The sequence below is a fragment of the Pteropus alecto genome, unplaced genomic scaffold, assembly GCF_000325575.1.
Source record: "Pteropus alecto unplaced genomic scaffold, ASM32557v1 scaffold76, whole genome shotgun sequence".
NCBI classification, from domain to species: Eukaryota; Metazoa; Chordata; class Mammalia; order Chiroptera; family Pteropodidae; genus Pteropus; species Pteropus alecto.
In genome coordinates, this window is record NW_006443138.1 from 8,858,253 (window position 1) to 8,884,608 (window position 26,356).

General features: G+C 33.0%; 1 protein-coding gene and 1 pseudogene across 2 annotated transcripts in view; both read left to right on the forward strand.

The window, feature by feature from the left end:
* Positions 1-26,356, forward strand: part of TBC1D15 (TBC1 domain family member 15) — a 59,061-nt gene that overhangs the window by 26,965 nt on the left and 5,740 nt on the right. Inside the window, exons 6-13 of one of the 2 annotated variants that reach the window (XM_015598518.2) lie at positions 6,432-6,534; positions 7,465-7,515; positions 7,821-8,018; positions 9,069-9,197; positions 9,707-9,810; positions 10,836-10,930; positions 17,288-17,404; positions 22,730-22,830. In XM_015598518.2, coding sequence (XP_015454004.1) covers positions 6,432-6,534; positions 7,465-7,515; positions 7,821-8,018; positions 9,069-9,197; positions 9,707-9,810; positions 10,836-10,930; positions 17,288-17,404; positions 22,730-22,830 — 898 coding nt within the window. The remainder of the gene's footprint in view (positions 1-6,431; positions 6,535-7,464; positions 7,516-7,820; positions 8,019-9,068; positions 9,198-9,706; positions 9,811-10,835; positions 10,931-17,287; positions 17,405-22,729; positions 22,831-26,356) is intronic. The other variant, XM_006923752.3, reaches the window with a different exon arrangement.
* LOC112472425 lies at positions 18,650-18,768 on the forward strand (annotated as a pseudogene).

A 26,356-nucleotide genomic window follows, 5' to 3' on the forward strand; every position in this document is an offset into this window, starting at 1 on the left:
TTTTTTGGTAGGAGGATATTGACTGCTTTGGATGAATGACTAAATAAAATTTTGCCATTTTAGTAATTTGGATCTGCAACCTGTATCACCTTATTAATGCTTTAAAGAAAAGAGTAGTCTCATATTTTTAATACACATTTAAATGAATAATGATGCATCAGTAACTTATAGGTTATATATTTATCAAATTTACCTTTTATTATGTAGTTTCTGTTAAACGGTTTTATTTGAAATGTTGCAAATTTAAGTCAGGCAAGTCTGTGCCCTTTATAAAATAATTATAAGTGTGGAAGGCAGGGCTTCTTTACTTTTCAGAAATCTTGTATCTTACATTTATTCACCTATGTGCATTTGTACACACATGCTTTTTCTTGCTTTCACTCTTGACAAATATATTTTGGGTGTCAGCTATATTCTGAGCACTGTTACTAGTTGTTTGATATTTAGTAGTGAATAAAACAGACATGTTTCTGGATATCTGAGTGTTTATGGTCTTGTGAAGGATGCCATCCAATAAATGGCTATAAAACTCAAGAACTAAGATGGAGGAGGTAAAAAGTGCTTTGGGAGCTCCCTGGAAAGGAGAAAGGGTACCTCATTCAGACTAGAGGTTGGGTAGGAGTGAGGGAATACTTTCTAAGTTGAGACCTGACAAATGCAGGAACATTAGCATGAAAGGGAAGGAAATAGTTAATGTGGGAGAGGTATTTTAGAAGGAAGAATATAAAACATGATATAATCACAGAATTGAAAGGTCAGTATCACAGGTCTGCATAGTGGGAAACGGAGGGTACCCATTTAAAGATGAGGCCAAAGAGCTAGGTAAAGACCAGAGCTTGAAGGATCTTGTAAGTCATGTTAGCAAGTTGTTCCAGTCATCTAGATGCAGTTATAGTGGCATGAACTAGCAGAGTGGCAGGAAAGATAAAGTATTAGACAAGTGTTTAGGGTTAGAATTTATGATTGGTTGGAGATGTGGCAGTGAGAAGAAGGGAGAAATTGAGGTTTTTAGCTTGGGGAACTGTAAGGATGCTTGTTAACTATTAATAATGTCTGCACTTCATAATAGAAAATAGAAAAATATCCTTTATCATGCCTAAATTTAGATTATGTAAAGCTAGGTGTGATCCAAAAGTTGGAAGATTTTGACTGTTTTCCGGAATGAAATTCTCTCCCCTACCTTGCTGATTACCTCTGGGGGGCACTAGGCATGTTGATCAGTACCAGTAACCATAAGAAGTTAGGCCTCGATGGTAGTATGTGGGTCTTGATCTTGATTTCAAGAGGGGCATTATGACTGGGGCACAAAGTTTGGCTGTTGAAAGCAGGTGTTAAAGACTTGGGGCTTTTAGTAGTATAAGAACTTCAGTATTCATCATTGTTGTGATATAGCAGTAACAAAACTTGATTAAAGTACAGTATCTAGGTCGAAGTGGTAGAAACCTCTCTATTGGTAAGATCATACTTTGGAGAACTAGGTTGAGTTTTAAGCACTGCATTTTCAGTGTGTTAGACTAACTACACTATATGGAAAAGACTACTGTAATGAGAGGAATCAAAATAGTATGAAAAACACTAGAAGGAGGTGGGGATTTAACTTAAAGGAGTTTTGGTGTGACATTAAATAGACTCCAAACTTAACTATGGTCAAAGAGGGCCTGCCTTATCTTAGCTCTGTTCATCTGTTAAGCCTTTCTTGCGCCATTCTCTTCTGTATTTTAGCCACAAGGTTTCACTTCCTGAAACTTGTCTTAGTGTCCCTTGTGTATGCTGTTTCTTTTGCATGGAATATTCTTTTCCCTTTCTGATCCCTGAGGTCTCAGTTTAATGGTACTTCCTCAGAGGGTCTTTTCTGGATGCCCGCTCTCCATTTAAAGTAGTGTCCCACGCCCTTTTTGCTGTCCCATTCCCTTTTTTGCTTCCTTTATGGTTCTTAACAGAATAAAATAATTTTGTCTATCTACCTCTTTTATGTTCTACTCTAGAATGTAAGCCCATTATTAAGGCAGGGATTGCATCTATCTTGTTTACATTTTTGCCTGAGTTCTTAGCCACAGTGCCTGGCACATAATATTTGCATAATCAATCTTAGTTGAATGACTAAATGGCATGGTACTTATCAGTTCTACAAATAATTTTGAAAGGATTGTTATAAGAAATAAATCGTACATTTGTTTTGTATGACTCCAAAGAAAAATTAGAAGGAAACAGATTTTAGCTCAAGAGGTAGAGAGTTTTCTATCCTGGATGGGTTCAAGGGTAGACTCAGCAGTCACTTAGGTGTTTACAATGGAATGTGCACCTTGAGTGTATGTGGGTGATTTTTAATGTGAGTTGTAAGTGAAACTTTGTTTCCTTTTCTGTATTTGTAAAACAACTGAGAATTAAATATAAGAATAGATGGTGATAAAAATATCATATTGGTGAGGCTTAGATATGCAATGTCATCATAATTCACCCCAAGTTAGTTTTGAAGTCAGCCAGTTATCGTCACTTTTGGACAATCACTGGTCTCCGTGGTGAGGACAGACCACTTATTATGTGAATGAGAGCAGACTAGAAACCACTTTCTCTGTTGATGGGCAGATCAAGAGAAGGAGAGAGCCTGGGTAGGGTTATACTAGATAGGCACATTATTCTTCCCTTATCTCAGCAATCATATATATCCCTGTGAAGGAGAGTTTCTTTAGAACAAGTACATTGTTCAAAACATTTGGAAACATGAGGCCATGGGAATGGAATGGTGTTCCATTTTTCTCAATTTTTTTATTTAACAAGTAATTTTTTTTTGAGGACCCACTATGTCTTAGACACTGTGCTAAATGCTGGAAAGAGCAATAATCAAACAAGATATGGCCCCTGCCTTGATACAGTTTTTATTATTGTAGGAGAGACAAACATTGCTTATACAAATAAGATTAAAATTTCAGCCGTAATAAATGCTCTGGGTGAGATATATAGTACTATGAGAGCATAAAATAGGATAATATGTAAGTTTTTGTGTGTCAGTAGTAATTGAAGCTCTGAGAGAGAATGAAATTAAGGGGAAGATAAAAGGGACAGTATGTGAGATTAAGTGATTAATTGCAACCTTTAATGACTTGGTCAAAGAGAAAAACCTCGCAGAGGAGACTGACCTCCCTCCACTTTGTTCTCTCTTCCCATTGGGCTTTATCATTATTTTTATGCTTAATCGAGTATGCGACTGTTCTTGGGGAAGGAAATAGCTGTCTAAAGTTAAAGTCCTTCAAAAGCTATACTCCTAATACCAGTCCTTTCTCCACTGTGTATTCTCCTATGACACTGGCTGCCAGTTTACTCTTCGTCCCTGAATGGTCTGAAATGTGTAAGAATAGTACATTAAATGTTTGAACTCCAAGGCCTCTCTGTACCCTAGGCTGAAAGTAAGCACTTCCTTTTTTTTCCCATCATAAATTATGACCAATTACATTGTGCCATAGAATATAGATACTCCAAATAAGTAATTACCAATATAAAAGAAGTTCCAAATTTGTACAAGCCACTATCAGATTCTTAGGGAGATATTAAAGGTCCTTATTTTTTAATATTCATTATTGTCCAGATAACTAGAATTCTCAAGTTAAAGTCTAAAGAAATGAAAAGTCCCAAATATCCTCCTCCCCCCCCCCCTTTTTTTTAACTGTATTAGATGTCAGCTACTTGGGTCTCATTTCCTGTCATTGGAGCAGTTATCTTAAGGAAATTGATGTTTCCAGAGTCATGTTTCTGTGGTCAGAGATTGTCGTAGAGACCAAAAGGAAGAATAGTCCAGGAAAACCATGGTTTCAGCATTCTCACTGAGATACCAGCCATACTATGCCAGGGTCCTCCTTCTTGTTGTCTTCTGAGCTCAAAACTAATAGAAAATCAGTCAGACCATGTTATTTTTTTCTCTCTCATTAATGTAAATTGAAGAATGTGCTTCGCATCTGTGGCCATATTGTCTTCCTTAATACTCCGCTAACAAATTAAGGGCTTTACCATACAGATAGGTGAAAGAATGAGCCACAAATACATTTTTGTTACCTTTCTGATGTGAAGTTGGTTGCTAGGATATGAATGAATATTATTGGTTTTATTAAAATTATTTAGTATATTGGGCCATTTTTACATAAATACATAAATATCCAAGCAGTAAAAAGCCAAGTTGGTTGTATCATCATATAACACCAACCATTTACAAGATTAGGTTCTAGATCCTCATTTATTCCCTTTGAGAGAGAGAGATCTCTCATACATAAATAAATTGTATATATAGTTTTGTAAATACTCTGTACCTTTTTATTTTTTATTAATCTTCCTGATTGATATCTTTTTCAATGAAATTTTAATTTATTTGGCTTTTCGTATTGGTCATTCTCAGTAATATAAAATAGTTAATGCTACATACATCTCAGTTTACAAACATTCTTCAACTGTTAGAATTTCTGATTTATTCTGAGGTCTTGGGAGAGGCTCAATCCAAAGCTTGGGAAGTATTTCTGAATTTTTAGTAGATATGGTTCCATAATTGTGATCTTAGACTATGATTTTCTTTAAGCTTTGTAGTAGGCTCTAATAGAATTGCTGATGTTAGCACCATTAAATGCTTACTGCTGCAATGCTTTTGAAAGTCTTGAATAATGTCACAAGAGATCAACTTCCCAGAGTCCATAATATCCCAGAATACATTGATATATTTATAAATCTATAATATTTAATATTCCTAGATTAAATCAGTGTGGTAACCTGGTAGGTGCAAACATAACACTATTCTAGAATGCCAACTCACTTTTTGATAAACTCTGCAATTACCCACCAATATACTGCTTGTCTTTTGACTGATGTACTTTTTAAAATGTTTTGTTGATTTCCTTAGGGGCAACCACATCTTTAATTTCTTATATTTTATATTTCCTCCTAGAGCTTCCCCCAGCCTCTCATCACAAGAAAATTAGGTATAAAAAATGAAATCTTTCCTTATTAAAAAAAAAGGTATCTGTAGTTGCTTGTTGGTTGTGCAGTCATTTCTTCTTTCCATCCACAGTTTAAGATCTGGAGCCATAATAATATGAGCCCATGGAGTTGAAGATTGGATATTTGTTCCCCGTCTGCATGCATAGCTAGTGTTTTGACTTTCAGGACTAATTTTTATTTGGATTTTAAAGAAAGTTAGAAACAAAATAACCACAGCACCAACAATACTGTGCTGAGAAGAAATATGTTTCTATATTAATTACTTTTTCTGGTTAAAAGTTGACCTATCATTAAAAAATACCTTGTGAGAACCTTGTGAGGTTTTCATATTAAACGTGACCCCAAAGTTATTCAGAAAAATGGTGTTTAATGAAAATTGAACATTTAAAAAGTTATTATGTTTTTCCTACTTGAGATGACTCAACCTTAGCACTTTTTAAAAGCCAAGGGGCTTATAAAGCTATTATTGTCTCTGAAGATTGGGCACTGTTTTCGACTTTGTAAGAATGAGATTGTGTTTGAATTTCATATTCCCCTTAGCATTATGTTGCATCCTGTTATGTTAGAGTTGAGAAGAGATAACTGTTATTAAAGTTCTTATCTCAAACATTTATAATAAACTAGAAATAGCAGCAAAATAACACATTTAATTTTTATTTTAAACATAGAAAAGTTGTGGATTTATTATAGCTGACTTTGCTAAATTATAAAACTTATCGAATAGAAGAAACACTGGATAATTAATCTGATTACTTGAAATTAGGTGTCCGTAATGCATTTTATTTTGTAGCTATTAAGAAATGTGGAGAAAAACGTGTCTAGAGCTTAATAAGAAAGAACTAAAAAGATACTACTGGAACTGTACATTATATCCTTATTAAATATGTTTGCATGTGTTAATAATTATGGTTAGCATAATTAATGATCTTTAACAGTTGAATAATCTATTGTATCTTTTATTTTTAACATCTTATATTGCAATACTACCAACCTGTGGAATGAAGTTGGGAATCATTTCAAAATAGGATATTTTCCTATAGTGTACATACTGTATATACAGGTGAATTCTAAAGTGTGTTTTGGTTTTCTTTAATTTTCATGAGAATAAAGGAAGATATATTTGTAAAGTTTTTCCACTGTGATTCTAAACAAGAATTTGGGTTCATTACAATTTAGTTGTCTTGGCTTTACCTAGAATAAAAATATACTTCATCCCTTTTATACTTGTTAATTTAATATTTCATGTTTCATGTAGTTTTTGGAACTCACTTATTAAGATGGTTACTAAGTACTTGTTAATATTGTATTAATGGGAAACAGTTCTAGAACTGGACATTTAAGTTTTTGTTACTGTTAAGGAAGAGTAACTATGCCTTAGTAGTTATTCAGTAGTTATTAGTATTTATTGATACAGTGTGCTGGTATTTTTGACACATTGCTCCTTTTTATTACAGATCTCCACAGGATAAAAGAATACTTCTTGTGAATTGTCAGAATAAGAGTCTTTCACAGTCTTTTGAAAATCTTCTTGATGAACCAGCATATGGTTTAATACAAGTATGTTTCTTAAATCTATCTCATGTTATTAATCTGTTAATCTGACTCCATTATTTTATATACCCCCTACCTCTCACTTTCTCAGATTATACAGAATGAAGCAACTGTCCCTCTATGTGTAAACTTTATGGAACTATTCACTGTAATTTTATAGAAATATGTTTCATATTATTTGTTAGAAGCTTCCTTGGTTCTTTGTTACTCTTAAGGCATTTTTCCCTTTATCATAATATTTAAATTAGACATTAGTAGATTTTTTTTTATCATAGCTTTCATCAATTAGGTGCAAGTTTACTGGGTAAGCCACTTTGAATTCATTAATGATAAATTTAGGCATAAGTCTGGTTTGAATTTTTATTTTCCCATTTAACTAGGTTCATTTGGGGTCATGATAATCTAATTCCCTTGAGTATATTCTTGCATTTGGTTAAAAATGTGTACTCAACACAGGCAGAAATAGTTATTTTTTGCTCAGATTTCTCTATGAAAATAATGAAATAACTGTTTATTCATTAATTCATTCAGCAAGTGCTTACTCTGTCCCAGATGCGCTCTTGTTGGTTCTGAAGATAACAAAGAAGGAGGGCAAGAGAACTAAAACACTGATTAAGTGAGAGAACAGTTTTTCTTATTGTGAAAATAATAATTTTAAAGATTGACCTTTAAGAAGTAACTATTTTTGCTAAATATGAGTAATCAGGCAGTTTGGGATTTAGAAGTAACCTTAACAGTAGAAAAAGCTTTTGCTGTTTTCCAGGACAGCATTGCCCAGAACAAATTACTTTTGTTGGCATGATTTACTGCTCATATAATTAGATTAAAATATCAGCCACTATTTAAATATCATGAGCTTTTAAATTTGGCTACCAAATATTTTGTGTTAGACTAGTGTGGTACTACACACTTCAAGAACTGTATTTTTTTGTGAAGGCAGGACTGCTAGACAGAAGAAAGCTGTTGTGGGCCATTCACCAATGGAAAGTAAGCACTGCGTGTATTTCTATTGTATGCAGAATGAATGAAGCCTGCAAATCATTTGTTTATCTGAAGTTCAATCAGTAGCATTAATTTATCATTTAATATACTATTTTAACCAAATGAAAAGATTGGCTTAGAAAATTTAAATTTTTCTTCCCAGAAAAAAATTTTTTTAAGGTAATCTCAGAATACTCTATTTTAGTTCTGATTTCCCTCCTTTTAAAAAACGTTGCCCTTATGCCTGTCATCAAGGTCTTTTATTCTTTATTTGCGTTAATAATACTAATATTTTTTTTCCTACTCTATAGAAAATTAAAAAGGATCCTTATACAGCAACTATGGTAGGATTTTCCAAAGTCACAAACTACATTTTTGATAGTTTGAGAGGCAACGATCCCTCTACACATCAACGACCTCCTTCAGAAATGGCAGATTTTCTTAGCGATGCTATTCCAGGTTTAAAGATAAATCAACAAGAAGAACCAGGATTTGAAGTCATCACAAAAGTGAGTGGAGATTTATGTTAATATAGCTCTTATATTTTAACAGGAGAACTATTTTTAAACTTGTACATGTTATAGAACTAGAAACTCATATTTGGTTTTATCTGCCTCCTCTTTATATAATACTTTTTTATAACTTCTTGCTAACTAATATATCTAACAACTAATGCTTGACTTGTCACCAAATGATTCTTCATCGATTACTAATACTGTCTGTACATTAATGTTGGGTGTCTTTTCTTTCATTACTTTTTGATAATAATGAACAGGTTGTTTTATTGAGTGCATAGCAGTGAGTGAATAGTGAGCTTTGCAAATTGCCCCTAGTTTTGTTCCTAATTTACATTATGTTTTCTCAGTAGACATCAGAGGCAGCTAGTCAGGACTGTACTCTAGGGCTTTTATTCTCATGTGACTCTTCTTTTTTTAAATAAGATGGATTTTGGCCCCAAATTATGGCAAATCTTCATATGTGCTCAATAAGACTTTTGAATTTGCTAAACAATTCTAGGCTGCACATAGAACATTATAAATATCTAAATTATGATACTTAATTAAAAGATTTATCTTGAAAATGGCATTTTTAAATTACCAACATCTGTTAATTGAATAAACTGTAGAAAATACCAAGTGGAGCTAATGGATCATGAATCAATTCTGAGAGCTATAAATTTTAGTTTGGAAGAAAACCTAATTTTGGAAAATGATTAATGGCATAATACTCTCCTTTTTAATAATATAGCATACCGTTTAGTTTGAAGGGTCTCATAGAATTTACATGTTGAATGTTCTATACTTACATAATTGAAACCCAAAATAACAAATGTTTTCCTAACTTTCCATTTATAACCCAGATATTTGTGTGTTTAGTAGGAGGGAAAATGTATGGAACGCTAACTATTATAGTTCATAAACTAAACATTGAAAAATAATGGGAGATATTAGAAGTGTTAGAACATTTCTGAGTGATAGTATTTTAGTTTGTTTCTATATACCTTGATTTCATTTCACTGATTAAAGATGCACTCCTTATTGCTTGTCTTCTTATTTTAGATTGATTTGGGAGAACGACCTGTCGTTCAAAGGAGAGAGCCAGTATCACTGGAAGAATGGACCAAGAATGTTGATTCTGAAGGAAGAATTTTAAATGTAGATAATGTGAAGCAGATGATATTTAGAGGGGTAAATACTTTAATAAGGATTATATGTGAAATTGCTGGTATTCAAGTTTTGTTTTCCTTTTTTTTGAAAGGGGAAGGGGAATGAACTCTTTTTTGGTGATGATGCCTTAAAATCTCTTTTGGACAGAGTGAGGTACTTGTGAGGATTGGTTGGGGGGATACCATTAAGCCTAGGAAAAGATATTCTTCCTTACCTGAAGTTCTGTGGATTATGTGAAGGAGACATGTATGTACCCCACTGGTAGTTGCGTTGGCCAGTAAGCATTGGATTTTGAAAGACTAATCAGTTCCACTATCGGTGCTACACAGTCTACTGTATTCTCTGTATTGTTTAGGCTTTCTGCTTATGTCTTTAGTATCTAATAGTCAAAAACAAGATAGTATTTACTGAATTTAGCTATTTTTATGGATAAAGCTATCTCAAATATTAATCTTTCTGTTTAAATGCAAGCTTTGTGAACTTAAAGTATTCTTTTTTACAAATGTGTTTAATATCCATGTTTTCTTCAGGGACTTAGTCATGCGTTGAGAAAGCAAGCATGGAAATTTCTTCTGGGTTATTTTCCTTGGGATAGTACCAAGGAGGAAAGAACTCAGTTACAAAAACAAAAAATGTAAGTAATGGTCTTGTGTGTATTCATCAAAGAGATTCAAGTAACTCACCCATACAAACTAGTAAAGGATTTCTTAATGACTATTTGGAATATGTAGACTAGGATATGGAAAAATAATTTTATTTTTATTCTTTTAATTTAAAAATTATGAACACCATAGTTACTTCAAACCAGGAACATTTATTAGAAGGACCTCATTGCACTTATTTTGGCAAATATGTAGAAAGATGGTAAGAAAAATTTCATTCCCTTTGTACCAACATTTTGCTTACTTGAAATATAACTAATTAGAAGTGGATTTTAGATATATCTTATTCATCTGGATTTATTTTTACAGTTTATTATGAGATTATAAAATGGCTCATAAAAAGTGTATTTGTTACTTGGGTTAATTACTTTTATTTTCTTAGTGCTCCTGTAACATAAACTGGTCTTTTATTCTTTTTGGAAGAGTGTTTCTATTTTTAAATAATTTCTTAGATTTGAAAAGAAACAGACCAACTTTCCAGGTTCACTTTTATTCCTAGTTAATTAGTGTAGCCTTTGATTTGAAGCTTACCCCTAGTTATTATGTAGATATTCAGACTCTCACACAATTCTTTCTTTTTTTGAACATTTTTATCAGTCTTTCTAAGACATTTTCAATCAACAGGTTTCTTCAGTAAACTCTTTGGAAAATAGAACTCTTATGTCACATTAAAGAAAAAGTCTTATAGACTTGTATTTAATTATTCAGAAACTTAAGTGGTTAAAATATTTAATGATTGGAATAATTTTGGTATGATATTAAGGATTAAGGTAAATGTTTCTTTAAAACCTAAATTATTTTCTTAGTTTAAACAGTTTATGACTTGTACAATGTTATTTTATTTTTTCCTTGTTTTCACAACGTAAACATTTCACTATCATATTTACAAGCTTATATCTCACTAGCATCATAAATGCTTTGATATATTGTTTGATTAAAAATTTTTTAAATAGAGTGTTCAAATAAACTGTTTTTGATGTAAAATTGTTTTCTGTAGTGATGAATACTTCAGGATGAAACTACAGTGGAAATCTGTCAGCGAGGAACAGGAGAAGAGAAATTCGAGGTTAAGAGATTATAGAAGTCTTATTGGTAATTTTTTCTTAATTTTGGAAGTTTTTTCTTAATTTTGGAAGTCTTGATAAGATTTAAGAAGTGAAGACATATGTTATGGAGTTAGGCTCAAAAGAGAAATCAGAATTGGAGAGTACATTAGAATATGTGTTTAATATTCTTGGTTGTTCCTTTTCCAGTAGGTGTATGAATTAGTATATTTGTAAGTACTGACGTATTTCACTTTTAATTCCAAAATGTGAATTAATACAAAGAGTGTTTAACTTTATTTGCTTGTTGAATTAATTTCATTAAAAAAATTATTGGCTTTTTACAAAAAACAGTTTGTGTTTATTATAGAAAAATTAGGAACTATACCTCAGCAAAAAGAAAAAAATAAAAATAAGTTTTGTTTTTGTAGTCCAGAGTTAACTATGGTTAATAGGCTTTGGTTTATATCCCTCCAGACTTTCTCTAAATATGCATATGTTTCATTTTTTAATTTAGTAAATGACTAGATAGATAAGTTTTTGTCAATATTTGAGAATTGAATAACAGTTCACGTGGGAATGAATAATTATTCCCTAAAAAGTAGATGCTTGATAGAATTTTACATTAAGAGAATTAGACTTATTTCCAAATAGTGAGTACCGACTTGTCTGGATCTTAAGATAAAGGCCAGCTTGGTATAAGTTATTGAAGGAGTGCATAGTTATTGCTCTGCATGTCTTACCTGGTGAGTTTCAGTTCATAATCTTCACTTTACCAATAAGAAAACTGAAACATTTAGAGCATAAATAACTTGTCCAAGATGACATAGTTAATAAGGGCAGTAGCCAGTTTTAATGCTCTTGACTATCTTGTTAACTAGCCTCTATTTAATTTTAAGATAGATTTGGATAGGAGTGGAACTTATTATTTTAATTCTTATATTGTATTTGAATTGATTTATCTGTAGCCTCATGAATGAAGATAGAGGGATGTTTTTACTACCATGGTCATCACCACCATCCCATGGATGAAAAAAAATCCTTAAATTATAGTAGAAAGGCTAACATAACAGACTGATTTGGTAGTTTTTGTAGACATATAGACAAATGCTGAGATCTTTTTGGCAATAGTACTTGTGATTGAAAAAGAACTTAATTTTTTCTGAAAAATAAATTATGCTGGAATAAACTGTCCTTCCTCTGCCTAAGTCAAAAGGTTAGAGATCTTGAGGCACAGTGTTTATTGAAGTTTCCGTCTGAAAACTTTTTTTAGTTTCAGTAAAAAATGATAATGGACTTTTTTTCCTGCTTGGACATAAAATATTGGAAATGGAAGGGATCTCAGAGATCAGCTAAGCCCATATTTCAAGTCTTTTCTTTAAATAGGCCATATCCTCTTCTCTTTTTGGCAAGTGACAACACTGATAATGCCACTGATTCTCTCAATCTTCTTGTGTACTATTTTCATTCTTTCCAGGATATTGCAGGAAAAATTTAGATGTTTTAAATCCCCATAATATAATTAGAATTGAAACATACCTTAGTCCAGTTTTCTCATTTTTAGCAGTTAATAAAATGGAAGCTCAGAAAAGATTATTAGTAAGTTGTCCTTATCATCTAGTTAGTTCCACAGCCCAGACTCATTCATAATCAGATCTAATTCTTAATTAAGTGGCCTTTCAACTTTACCGTGCTTTCTACCAGTGGAAGTATGTAAGTTGGTTTTAAAGCATTCTTTTTCTTATAATACTTTTTTCTAAAAGTATTTTTTAGAAAAGATTACCAAAAGATTTTTTTTGTTGGTATAAATTCACTTTATTAAAAAATGCACAGATAAGCTGTAAGCCTTGTGGATTGTGACAAGAATTTGCATATACTTAAAATTTTATTTTAATTATGAGGAGAAACTTTTGGAACATTTTAAGTAAGACCATCTTGTTTATATTTTTAATTTTTTTTCCTGCTGTGTGGAAAATGGATTGAATCAAGTTTAAGAGTAGGAACAGGGAGACCAGATAGTAGAAATTACTTCAAGCAAGAGATGGTGATAGCAGAGAAGTGGAGAAATAGATGAATTCAAATTATATTTTTATGATAGACTTGATAATACTTTCTGATTAAGTGTAGGGTGTAGAGGAGAAAGAGAGAAATAAAGGGTGGAACTACTCTTGATTTGAGAAATATAGTAGTTGATGGTACCACTTACAGAGATGAAGAGAATGGAGTATGGTGAAGTTAAATTAGATGTTTGCTATGTATACCTTAAGGTGAGGTGTACAGATGTAATCTATCAGATGGCTAGTTGAATAATCTGGAGTAATCTTGGTAAGAGATATAAGTTTGGGTATTATTAGTATAAATATCTATGGAAATAGATACTGTCACTTAGGGAAAAAAGAGAGGCAGATAAGAACATCCAAGAAACCCAGTCTTTAGAGCATAGTTTCCTAACTTTGACTGCATGTTATAAGCACCAGGGATCTTTTTGAAAATCACATTGTTTTAAACATTCCCACATTGATTCAGTATTTACTTTGTGCCTATTATATAGTAGGTTCTCCACTAAGTATTGGGTATTCGTCAGTGAACAAAACAGAAAATTCTTGCCCTCAAGGAGCTTCTGTTCCTGTGGGGAAGAACAGAGAGTAAACAAGATAAGTAAGTAACATATATGCTGTGTTAGTGATAAGTGCTAAATAGAAAAATAAGACAGGGAAGATGGTTAGGAAGTTTATGTATAATGTTGCAGTTTTAACTCAGGTGATCAGAGAAGGCTTTTATTGAGAAGGTGATGTTTGAGTAGAAACTTGAAGAAGGGGATGCGTGACCTATACAAATATCCAAGCGGAAAGGAATATGTATTAGACTTGTTTCCACCCCAGGGTTTCTGCATGTTTAAGTACAGCTGAGAGGTATGTGTGGCTGGAGTGAATTGGATAGAGTATAGAAACTAATAAGGTCAGAAAAGAAATTTTGGAGGAACAGCTACAGATCACATAGAACCTTATAGTTCATTGTAAAGACTTGAGCTTTTACTCTGCATGAGTTGGAGAGCCACTGGAGGATTTTGAGCAGAAGAGTGACATGATCCGACTTTTGTTTTAACAAGTCATTCTGGCTGCTGTCTAGAGAATAGCTGTGGGGGGCGAGGGTGGAAGTGGAAAAACCATTTGAGGTTATTGCTATAACTCAGATGAGAGAATGGTTGCTTAATCCAGGGGCTTGCATTCGAGTGAGGGAGATTTGAATAGAGACTTGAAGAAGTATAGAGTGTATGCTGTGCAACTATCTCTGTGAAGGACATTTTGGGCAGAGGGGAACAGCGTGGTCTAGACTTGTTTCTACCTTAGGACTTCCACATGTTTGAAGAAGAGCAAGGAAACCAGTGTGACTAGGGTGGAGTGAGTCAGGGTGGTGGGTGGCGTGAATGGTTGGGAGATAATCAGTTTCAGTTTCTACATGTATGTTGAAGGTTGAACAGATTTTTCAGTGTCAGATAAGAGAAACAGACTCAAGAGTGACTCCAGGGCTTTAAGATGGGCAACTGGAAGAATGGAGTTGTCATTGTTTATTAAGACTTTGAAACTATGAGAGAAGTAAGCTTAGAAGGGAATATTTGGAAGTTAGTTTTGGACTTGTTAAGTTTGAGAGATGCCTATTGGATGTTCATAAATAATAGAGTAGAAGGTGGATATTTTGGGTTGGAATGCAGGGAAGGGAGGGGCTGGAGATAGAAATTTAGAGGTCACCAGTGTGTAAATGATAGGAGACTAGATGAATTGCCAAGGGAGTGGAGTGAATGGATTTAGGAAAAAAGGTCCAAGAATTGAGCTCTGAGGCACTTTATAAGTTGGAATAACTAGGAGAAATCAAAAGAGACTGAGAAACCAGCCAGAGAAAAAAGGGAAAACTTAAGAGTTTGTCCTAGAAGTGAAGTGAAGAAACTATTTCAAGGAGTGACTGGAATATCAAGTAAGGTGAAGACTTGGATTGAACATTGCACAGAGTAAAAAGCATCTCTGAAGATTTTGCTTAAAGAAGGGTTCTGGAGGAGTGGTGGATGTGATAGCCTGATTGAAGTGTATTCAGGAAGGAATGGGAGGAGAGGACTTGGAGAGAATATATACAGCTCTTTCAGGAAGTTTTGCTCTTAAACAGAGAGAAAACGGTCCAGTAGTTAAAGGGGAAAAAAGGTTAAAAAAGGTTTTTATGATGAAAAACAACGAGTGGTTGAATACTGGGTGGGAGTGGTTCAGTAGAAAACCTCATGAAACTAGAGATAGATAGGAATTACTAGAGTAATGTCTGGGTAGCAAATAAAGGATGGATTTCATGCACATGAACAAGGGTTGGTCTCAGCCACGATCATGGAAGCTCATTTATAGTGATAGGAGAGAAGGGAGACTATATGGCTACAAATGCAATTACATGGTTAAAATAGTGAGAACCCATGGAAGTTCTCTTTGGATAACTTCCATCTTCTCAGAAATAGGAAGCAAGATCCTTATCTGAGAGCTAGGATGTGGGAGAAGATAACATGTTGGAGGCTTGAAGTGAGAGGAGAAGGTGTAAAATAGTTGCATGAATAGGGAGAGGGATGAGAGAAACAGAGCATGATTGCCAGGCAGCATTAAGGGCCCACTTGAGGTGGTGATGGTGAATGTAAAATGGGATCAGTTGACATGGATGTATTTTTCTCCAGTCTTTTTTAGCTATTTCAAGTTAGGTGGAAAGCTTTAATGAGGGCTTTTTTTTTTTTTTTTTAAAAACCTAAGTATTCATTTTTTTTCCTAGAAATACTTTCCTTATAGAATACCTTTTTTGGTCTCTCTTTTGTTTTATGCCTGGAAGAAATATAAGAGGAAAAAAAGTTCATGAGGGTACAACTAACTTTTTACTATGTTTAAAACACCTATTATGTTATACTGTATTGGCATTATGACTATAATTGTGCTCGAGTTAATAAAAAACTTAGTGTCTACCTCTTTATCAAGGATAAGGAAGCGGAAACATTTTTTACATGTTTAAATGAGATTTTACATTTATGGCATTTTTTTTTTGGTATTGATTTTCTTTATTTGAAAAATGTATCCACAATTCTATAGATTTTTTTTTAAATTAAATGTAATGTGTATTTTAACAGAAAGCTAGAATATTCTCACATTTAAAAAATGTTCTTACAGAACCTAAACTCATGTTATCTATTGTTTGATTCTACTCTGTTGTTAAAATACCTTCTCATCTCTTCAGAAGTATTGAGAATGTTTTCAAATTATTCATTTTAAGGAGTGTGGGGGTGGAGGTCAGTTATGACTTTTATTTTAAATTAAATTTATTGGGGTGACATTGGTTAATAAAATTATATAGGTTTCAAAGGTACGATTCAATAATATATCATCTGTATATTGCCCTGTCAACTTTTTTTTTTAATGATGACATTGGTTAACAAAATCCAGTAAATTTCAGGTATACAGTTTAACAGGCATATATATATATTGCATTGTATCAACTTTTTTTAAAATTATTTTTTTAATTAAAATTATTGGGGTGACATTGGTTAATAAAATCAAATAGGTTTCAAGGGTCAGTTATAACTTTTAAACAGAATTGATTATAGAGTAATTATTTTAAGTTTTTAAAGATTTCCTAATTTACTGAGAGATTTAAGTTAGAGGAATGAATGCCTTTTTAGTTGTAAAGTCTTTCACAACAAGATGCATTTAATAGGTATCAGTAGGTATCAGCTTTTGTGAATTGAATTGTCAGTATAAGTTACTTTTGTGATGTTTCCAAATCTCTTTTTAATATCATGAAATCATTTCCAGCAAAATTTGGATTTTCATTTATTTCAAAATTAAAATAGCTTATGCTAATATGTAAAGTGAATAGTGTATATATGAGAATAAGGAAGATGATTATGGGACATGAAAAAGAAGTCGATAATACTTCTGATACTGAAAGAAGCACATATAAATGAAACACATCTCTTTGATTATGCTTAATTGTATAGTAGCTTTTTTCATTACTGTTTTCAAATAATACTGTCTATCACAAGCATTCATGATTGGCATTTTTATTGTTAACTAATGTGAAGTTATTACTTAGTGTTGCTTTTAATTAATTGGAAATATTTCCTACTATTCAATTAAAAGATTTCTGTGTTTAGATAAAAATTGAAAAATATTAAAAAATATACCCATAAGGAGGTGGACTGAGTTTTGAATAATATTCTATAATGTTACTTTTCGCATATCTGAAGTGGAATTTGATGAATTATTTTCATTAAGTAAAAGCTTGGAAGAGAGTAAAATAGCAAGAAAAATAATCCTGTACTTATAAGGTGTGAGCTTTATAAAAATCTGTTTTTTTGAAAGGTTTTCAAATATGTGATGATTTTCCTCCTCAGAAAAAGATGTTAACAGAACAGATCGAACAAACAAGTTTTATGAAGGACAGGATAATCCAGGGTTGATTTTGCTTCATGACATTTTGATGACTTACTGTATGTATGACTTCGATTTAGGTAAGTTCTCTAATATTCTAATTTAAAAAGATTTATATCTATTTATTTTAAAATTTAGATTTATTAACTTGTTAGACATGTTTATGTAATAGCTCTATGGCCTAGTCTTTATAGGTGTTCTATAGGGGCCTGGAAACTTAAAAGGCTATGGTTCCCAAACTGTGCACTGAGGAGCACTGTGTTGCCATAGCAAACTCACGGCATCATAGGATGTTTTAAATTTTCAAGGGAAATAATAGTGACATTTATAGAACACTAACTACTAGCTGAAGTAGGTTAGGGTTTCAGCATTAGATTGACACATTCCTTCTGATGAAGTTATATCTCTGCAAAGCAATATTTTTGGCTTTGCTGTGATAAGCAGGTACTGGTGAAAATAGGTGAGGAACAGGAATGAGGGTGGTGGTGTCCAATTGGATTTCAAGGTTTGAGAAGTAGTGTAGTGCCCAATGAGTGCTAAATTCATAGGACATAAATACTTAAGTTATTTGGCTCTGACTACTTAAAAAATGGAAATGTTAGTTATTTTTTTGAGCCTAGGAGTGCCTTGGAAAAAATTACTGCGACATTAAGGATTCTGTGAAGTGAGAAAGTATGGGAACCTTTGTTTGATATGCTTTTTCCCTTGTGAAGAAAAATACTGATATCTTAGACAAGCAGTTTAGATAATTATCTATGGCACACGGAACTTTACTCTCTTTTCTTGGTAAGTCCATTTCCTACTAAGAATGGGTTGAAAGACAGGATGGAGGTGGAGTTGCTGGTTTGCATGAGGAGGAGATGCTAAGGGGTGAAAAACCCAAGGAACCAATATTTTAAGGGGCAAGAGAACTTGAACTGTTTCTTTAAAGGACCAACAAATCCCCTAAACATCTACCTTTAAATAAATAAAAGTAATGGGAAGTTTCTGAGTTACCTATCATGTGAGTGACTCTCAAGTGGAAGATAGTGGAAATAGATGTTTTCTAGATTACTACAGTTTGAGACATATTTTGGAGAAGGTAATTGGCTATTCAGCATATTAAACCCAAATGAATTATGGGTACATTTTCATCACTGTATCTATGTGAATTCCTTTTGGCTTTTTATGTGTAAATTAGGGGAAAGATGTAAACTCTGTCGTGGATCTTGAGACATTAGCCTCTTTGGTGACAGTAAGTTGAAAATCACAGATTTCTCTTTAAAATGTAGTTCTGTATATCATACCTATAATGAACCTCACATTGGATCATTGAAAACATATTAGTCTACGGCCATGCCTCCCTGAACAAGCCCGATCCTGTCTGATCTCGTAAGCTAAGTAGGGTCGAGCCTGGTTAGTACTTGAATGGGAGATCACCTAGGAAGATCAGGTGCTGTAGGTGTAAAAAATAAAAAATAAGGGATTGTAAGCTGACAAGGTCCTTGCAATCTGTGAGGTCAACCAAGGATTGCCTTGCCTGGAAAAAAAAAAAAAAAACCACAGTAAAATAAAAAAAAAAAGAAGAAAACATATTGATAGAATGCTTTTCAGGTTACAGAGTGCTCTCATACTCAGTTTAGATTTTGATTTGAATAGCAGCCTTTTGAAGAGATGCCTACTTTATGAATATGGTTATATTGATTCAGAGAGTGACTCAAGGTTGCACAAGTAGTAAATAGTGGCCCGGGGGTGGAGACCCAGGTCTTTCAGACTGGCATTCTTACCACTACACATTCAGCTCCCTGACCCTTTGCCGTTGTGGTTTCTGTTCCCACTATAGGGAATAGGACCATCGTCCTAGGGAGCAAAGGGCATTGACCTGAACTTTCAGGTGGTAATTTTGAGATAGAAATTCATGCATATTATCAGAAGGAGTTCCTGAATGCTCATTTCTTTTCAGGACTTAGGTCCAGACCAGCTAACTGATAAATTGATATCTTCATTTGTCTGCATTAACCCCACATTCTTTCTAGTCAAAAACTTGAGTTATCTGAAACATAGCCAAGGTTCCCTCCCATTAAGAACTCTGGCTTTGCGAGAAGCCAAGATAAATTTCATAGAGCAGTGAATCAAATTTCTTGCCTTTCACTCACAGTATAGGAACTTGGGCTGTGAATTTACTTTTATAAGTGATTCTATCATTTAGTTGTTTGACTTCTTAGCCTATAGATGAGGTAGGTATAGGTATATTTATATTAAATACAATGTCATTAATTGTGAGGAAGAAGACAAAAATGATCAAAAGCAGACAGAAGACAAAAGTTACCAAAAGTGGACAGAAAACCTCAAGGAGGAGCGATTTTTAGTTAGTCCAAAGACTCTACACCTAGGATGTTTCTATGGAAGGTATCTTTTTTATAGTGTATGTTTATAATGATGATCCTGAATAACCAATGAAAAGTTAAATTATACTCAAAATACTGTATATAGGAAGACAGGCAGTGTCTAATTTAAAAATGATTTCTAACTACTAAGATTTTTTAAAAATTTGCTACTCTTAAGAGCTAAGATTCATTTAAGCTGGAAAATTGACCTACATGTAGATGAAATTTTTTTTCTGGTATGAGAAAGTGTACACTAAGATGGTAAAGAGTCCGTTTCTCACACTTCCCCACTGAAACAAATTTGTTATGAAAATAACTTTCGGGAACTACTTCAGAAATTATAGTGCTGATTAAGATGTGCATCAGTCAGCACTAGTACATAATCTCAGTGTCTCTGAATGCTAATTTAAACAGCTTTAATCTTTCTTTAATTAAAAGGAATTTGTACATTAATTCCACTCCCGCAACTCATGACATACCACAACGAACATCATGTGTAGAATGAAACAGATTAAAAGCAACTGGAATACAAAGGTTGATTTGACTACATGCTTCAGCTAAGACTTACAGAAGAAATATGGTGGTGATGCCATATAAAAGCTGAAGACTTAAAGGATTAAAGTAGCTTCTTAGAAGTTTTTATTCATTATAACTTTAGAATAAAACACCTTTTTTCCCCAGAGGAAAGGTGCTTTGTAAATCTTTTGAATAGCACACTTTGAAATATTTCTGTTTTAGACCAGGTGCAGTCAGTCAGACCCAGTAAAATAGTACCCTTTTGTACTTTGTTGAATTCACATCTAATTTCTTTCATGCTTTAATTGGTTTAGCCTTTATATTTGTCATTGCTTTCATTGTGTCATTGCCATATAGGAAAGTTTTGATGATAACAATTTAATCTTTCTTCCCATCTACTTATTCTTTTTTTACAAAATGTTGTATCAGTCATGGTTCTCCAGAGAAACAGAATCTTTAAGATTATATTTTTATATTTATATACACACACACACACACACACACACACACTGAGAGGAAAAGAGAGAAAGAAAGAAAAAAACAGAAGTCTCACAATCTGATATCTGCAAGCTGGAGACCTAAGAAAGCTGGTGGCGTAGTTTGAAGAACTGAGCCAGGAGAGCCAAGTGGTGTAGATGCCAGTGCAAGTCGGAAGGCATGAGAACTGGGAAAACAGGGCTGGATAAGATCAGTGTCCTAGCTCAAGCAGCCAGGCAGAGAGCAGATTCAACCTTCCTCCATCTCTTTATTCTATTCAGGCCCTCATAGATTTGATTATGCCCATCCACACTGGGGAGGGCCATCTGCTTTAATCACTTCACCAATTCAAATGCTAATCTCTTGTAGAAACACCTTCACAGACATTCCCAGAAATAATGTTTAACCAGACATCTGGGCATCCTGTGGCCCACTCAACTTGACACGTAAAATTAATCATTGCAAGTGTGCATAATTACAAAATGCATCTGCAGTAGATATGTAGAAATGCTTACATTTAGATATCATGTCACATGCGGTTTTTTTCTGGTGCTTTTCTCCAAATGTCTTCATAACTCCATCGTCTGGTACTGCAATAATCAGATACCTTCTATTAAAGCCAAGTTTTCTTTTGTGCTAATGTGAGTAGAGCCATACTTTTACCCAGGGTATAGTGTAAACATAGGTTAAAAAAGATTAGACATAGCAATAGATGATAAGGCAGAGGCTCAGAGCAGACGGAGCTAAATATTTGTAAGTGGATCCTGACGTAAGATTTGAGTGCATCTCTGTTATACTTTTAATCTGACTTTTCTCCGGAGGTTTTGGCTTATGTGTTTCCTTGGTTATTTTTAAAGTTTTCCAAAATAGGAAGAGTGATGCAGAGTTGTGTATCATTTCTAGCAGAAATAACTCTTCCCTTTAAAAATATATACTCTTTAAATGACTTCAGTGCACATAGATTTTGATGAATGATAAAAATATAAGCTTTAGATCTCCAAATGAAAGACTGTGTTTTCTACAGAAGCTATCATAGGAAAAAATCGCTAATTTTAACAAATGTACAAAATTTACTGAAGTTGAATTGTTAATATGTATGTGAGAAGGCTTAGTATGAGCTCTGATCCCTTTGTTGGTTCAAGTATCTGTGTCTTATCTGAAGTCTAATTGTAAAACAAGAGCATTGAGGGTTTTATAAGTTGGAACTGAAAAATAAGCTTGACATGTTCAGGTGAAAAGAACAACCAAGACTTTGTTTTTAAACGAGGGGCCTGATTCTTTAACTTACCAATTTTTCTTATAAACAAGAGCTGTAATTAGGGTCATGACTGAGAAATTGTAACAGCATCAAGGGAAAGGTGGTTAAAGTGGTAGTTTTAGGCACAAAATATCGATTGAATTCAACCCGGTTGCTAGCATTTGTTGGGCATGAGTAACCAGAAAAGGAAGAAAAAGAACATTGTAATGACAGTTTAAAAAGAGGTACGTAATTGTGACTTCTTTTGTTTAGATTACCAGTGACCTGGTTGCTAAAGCAGTTGAATCCTTTTCAGTGCTTACTTTACTTGGCTTACTCATGGCAGTTTGGTGTTGTTGACCACTCTGGCGTGGCACCTTTTTTCCCCTTTTACAGAACTCTTCTCCCTTGATTTATTTTTCCTTAACCTCTTTGACTGTTCTTTCTCAAATCTTCTTTGAGTATGTACTCATACATTTGATGTTCTTCTGGGTTTTCACCTCTCTTCTTTCTCAAAATCCTTTTGGACATTTTAATATATTACCCACTCTTGATAGTGATATCTACACTAAGATATATACTAGCAGATAAATATCTGCTTGACATCTCAATCTAAAGCAACCCATCTTTCTCACTTGATTGCTAAACTTCCTCTTCCTTATTTTCTTTTCTTGGCGAATATCAGTATCTTTCAGTTGCTGAACCAAAGAAAAGATGAAATTTTTAAGGGAAATGGTGATGATATAGACAGAAGGACACATAAAGCTTAGGTTTCCAGAGACATGATTATTTTTTTCTATTCCTCTTAGGATATGTGCAAGGAATGAGTGACTTACTTTCCCCTCTTTTATATGTGATGGAAAATGAGGTGGATGCCTTTTGGTGCTTTGCCTCCTACATGGACCAAATGGTAAGAACAGGGGTTCTTTCTTTTAATCAAACTAATTTTGAAGATTTTAGTTGTATAATCTTATAAGATTGATGTTTATATTTAGCCAGTTTATGATGGAACTTAAAAAAACTTGCTCTATGTTGTTTCTTTTTTAAATAGCCTTTTCAAGAGGCTTGGAATACTGACATTGTTTTTAATACAAAAAAGTAGATAGTGCCTGTAGTACAGGAAAAATCAGGTTTTAATATTGGTAAATGCTTATGTTCTGCAGAAGAGCCATGAGTCATTATAGAATATTGATGAAATAGATGAGTTCAGTTCTTGCGAATTCCGTGAACTTTCATATCATCTGTTTCAGAGAAAAAGCTAAGTCATGCCAAGTAATATCCTTACCTTTTGTGAACATTTTGGATTTTATCATTATAGGGAACTGATTTTTCTCCACATGTGTTTGAATTGTTTGTAACACTGACATTTTCTTGGTAATTCACTGTTTTCTCAGAAGCATGTGTTATTAGAGTTGAACTATATCTATATATACATATTACTACAAAGAACATTTTATCTGTTTTCATTGATATATCTTGGTGACAAGAGTTCTAGGACAGTAGTACAGTGAGAGTGTTAACAGAGAAATAAAATAAGTCTTCTCAAGTTATCTGTTAGAAAGAAAAAAAAAAGCATAGGGTCTAAGAGTAAATAAAGGCATATGAAATCCAAAGACTGGACTACATAGGTCACTGTACTGTTTTAAAATAAAACTAATTTCCTTGATGATGGGCTTAGATGTCGGATATTGAAATGGCTTGCTTGCAAGAGGATAAAGATCTTGAATATGTAATCATATAAAATGTTTCTCTCTAATATAGGGTTTAACTTAGAATTGCTGGCGTACAAATGTGAAATTTGGAAGTGGTACCTTTCTCTTTTTTGATGACTTCTATTCTTCCCCTCTTGCTTGCCTATTTTTCTTTCCCCTTCAGAATTTTTCCCACTTTTGTCTGTTTCCTCTAGTCTCTCATTCATCCTCACTTCTCTTGCTCCTTTTCCAAATATATATTTGATAAGATTTGATAGCTTTAAAATATCTGACTATTAAATTGATCAATATTCAAATTATGTAGTTCTTTGCTATAGAACTAATGTTTCTGAATTATTTGGAAAGATTAATTGCAGTAATCTAGTAATTTATCTTCTTTACCTTTTTGATTGATCGATTTTACCTGCCTTCTTAGTTCCAATTACTCCCAAGTGCTCTAGAAACCTGAGGTATTTGTTGTAAAGGTCTGTACAACTGATATTAATTGTATAAAAACTCATGTCTTGCCTTCTTTGTGTTTTTGTTATTTATCCTGTTTTCACTAGAGCTAGTATGTTCCTTGATAAAGGGATCTTGTCTTTGTTTAACTAGTTCTCTGGTATGCTTCCAGAATTTTTCTACTGTCTGACAAAGTTTTTGTTCAACAGATTTTTGTAGAATAAACACATGACTATTTCCCCAGTGTTTAGTTTAGACCTCTACTTAGAGTAGATATTCCAATTTATTAACTGCATTTAGTTTTTTACAATAATAGTTTTCATAAAACTGAGCCAATATTGGCATATACAAATATATTGGCTTACGATGCCTAATACATACATACATATGCATGTATTTAGGTCTCAAATATACAGATTACTTTCTGAACATCTGTAATATACACTTTACAGTCTATTTGTCATTTTTGTATATGAAGGTTCAAGTTTTTGTCTTTTTCAGTGTTCTCTGTGTTTGCCTTTTCTATTGAGATTGGTCTGGGGATTTTTCTAGTCTTTATTCTAAAAAGATCTTTTAATATTAATGTTTACTAACTTTTTTTCATAATACTTGAATGAAAGGGCAATATGTTGCAATCAAAATAATTGCACGATTATTTTTCACTGTATTCCTAGTTTTGGTGTCTTCAAATTGGCGCTCTTGTTTGACTCCTTTTTGTTTTACAGCTTTATTTCATATAAGATTTTATTTCTTATGTGATAGCTGAACCTATTGTTCATAGATTTGTTGATATTTATTCACATCTAACGTAGGCCTAGGTAGACATAGGCTTTTTGTCTATTATGGACAAAAAAATGGCAAAATAATCTAATGAACTTTCTTATACCTACTATTCATTTTGCCATATAGTTTAGTCCCTCCCATCCTTCTTAACCTCCCACCCCCATATAATATATATGCATGTGGATATATGCCTACATATTTATTTACAGATACAGTTGAAGCCCATTGTATATCCATTGTTGATCTTATTTCCCCTTCTCCAGGAGAAATAGCTATTTTTTCATAGTTGGCTTCTGTTATTTTGGGAGTGCTTCTTTTTATAGCTGAGTGGCTATGCCATGTTGGTACTCTCAAACCAACTAGCCTTTGGTTGTGTCATAACAAAAATGATGCTGTTAAGAGTTAATTCTGTTTTTTCCCTAAAAAAAAATATCTCAAAGGGTTATGTTAGTCTATTAAACTAGTGTTTTAAATCATTAAAGAGAAACCAGATTATAGAGAATCAGTAACTTTTAATTTCTTTTTTTACCAAGAATGAATGGTTTCTATTCTGATAGATACTTCTAATAAAGCACTATTATTGTCTCTAAAACTGAAAAAGAAGTGGGTGTGTGTGGATGAGGGGCAGTGTTCATAGGCTTTTCACAAGGGTTAGGGCAGTACATCACCATAGAAGTGTTGGTACACATTTGAAAGGGATAAGAATTATTTAAGAAGCCTTTTATTTATTTTGGTGCCCTCTCTCTTTTTTACTAAAGTGCCTATAGGTAATCTGCTCAACTTTGAAGTTTTTTGAAAGCACATAAACAATAGCAATTTTCAAAGTTTGTATCTCAGAACCTGTTTACATTATTAAATATTATTGAGGACCCCAAGAACATTTGTTTATGTGTGTTATATCTACTGATGTTTATCATATGAAAAATTAATACTGAGAAATTTTAAAATATTTATTCATTTAAAAATAATAGTAAACCTATCACATCTTAATATATGTAATATTTTTAAACGAAAAATTAGTTTTCCAAAACAGTTTACTGAGAAGAGGGATTGTTTTACATTTCCATTTTCTTTAATGTCTAGTTTAGTGGAAGACAGCTGGATTTTCATATCTGCTCCTGTATTCAGTCTATTGTAGTATCACATGTTATATAGCCTTTACACTTGTGGGAGAATTTAAAATGCAAAATGCATATAATCTATTAATATTGTCATGAAAATGGTTTTGACTTTATAGATTTTCCTAATGTTATCAAGTCTAAGAAATAATTAGTTAACTCTTTAAGATAAAGTTAAGCTAAAATTAATTTTATTTCATGTGATAATGTGAAGAAATATTTAATAATGGGGGTGATTTGATGAAAGTTTATTTCCCAAATGTACGTTCCTTTCACCTAGTCTTAGTTGATGTAAGATATTTGTATATCAGTGTTCAGGTGCTGTCTCTACATTCTTTATCAAAATCAAATGAATAGAGGGGGAAAAAATCCTTAGTTTGAGACC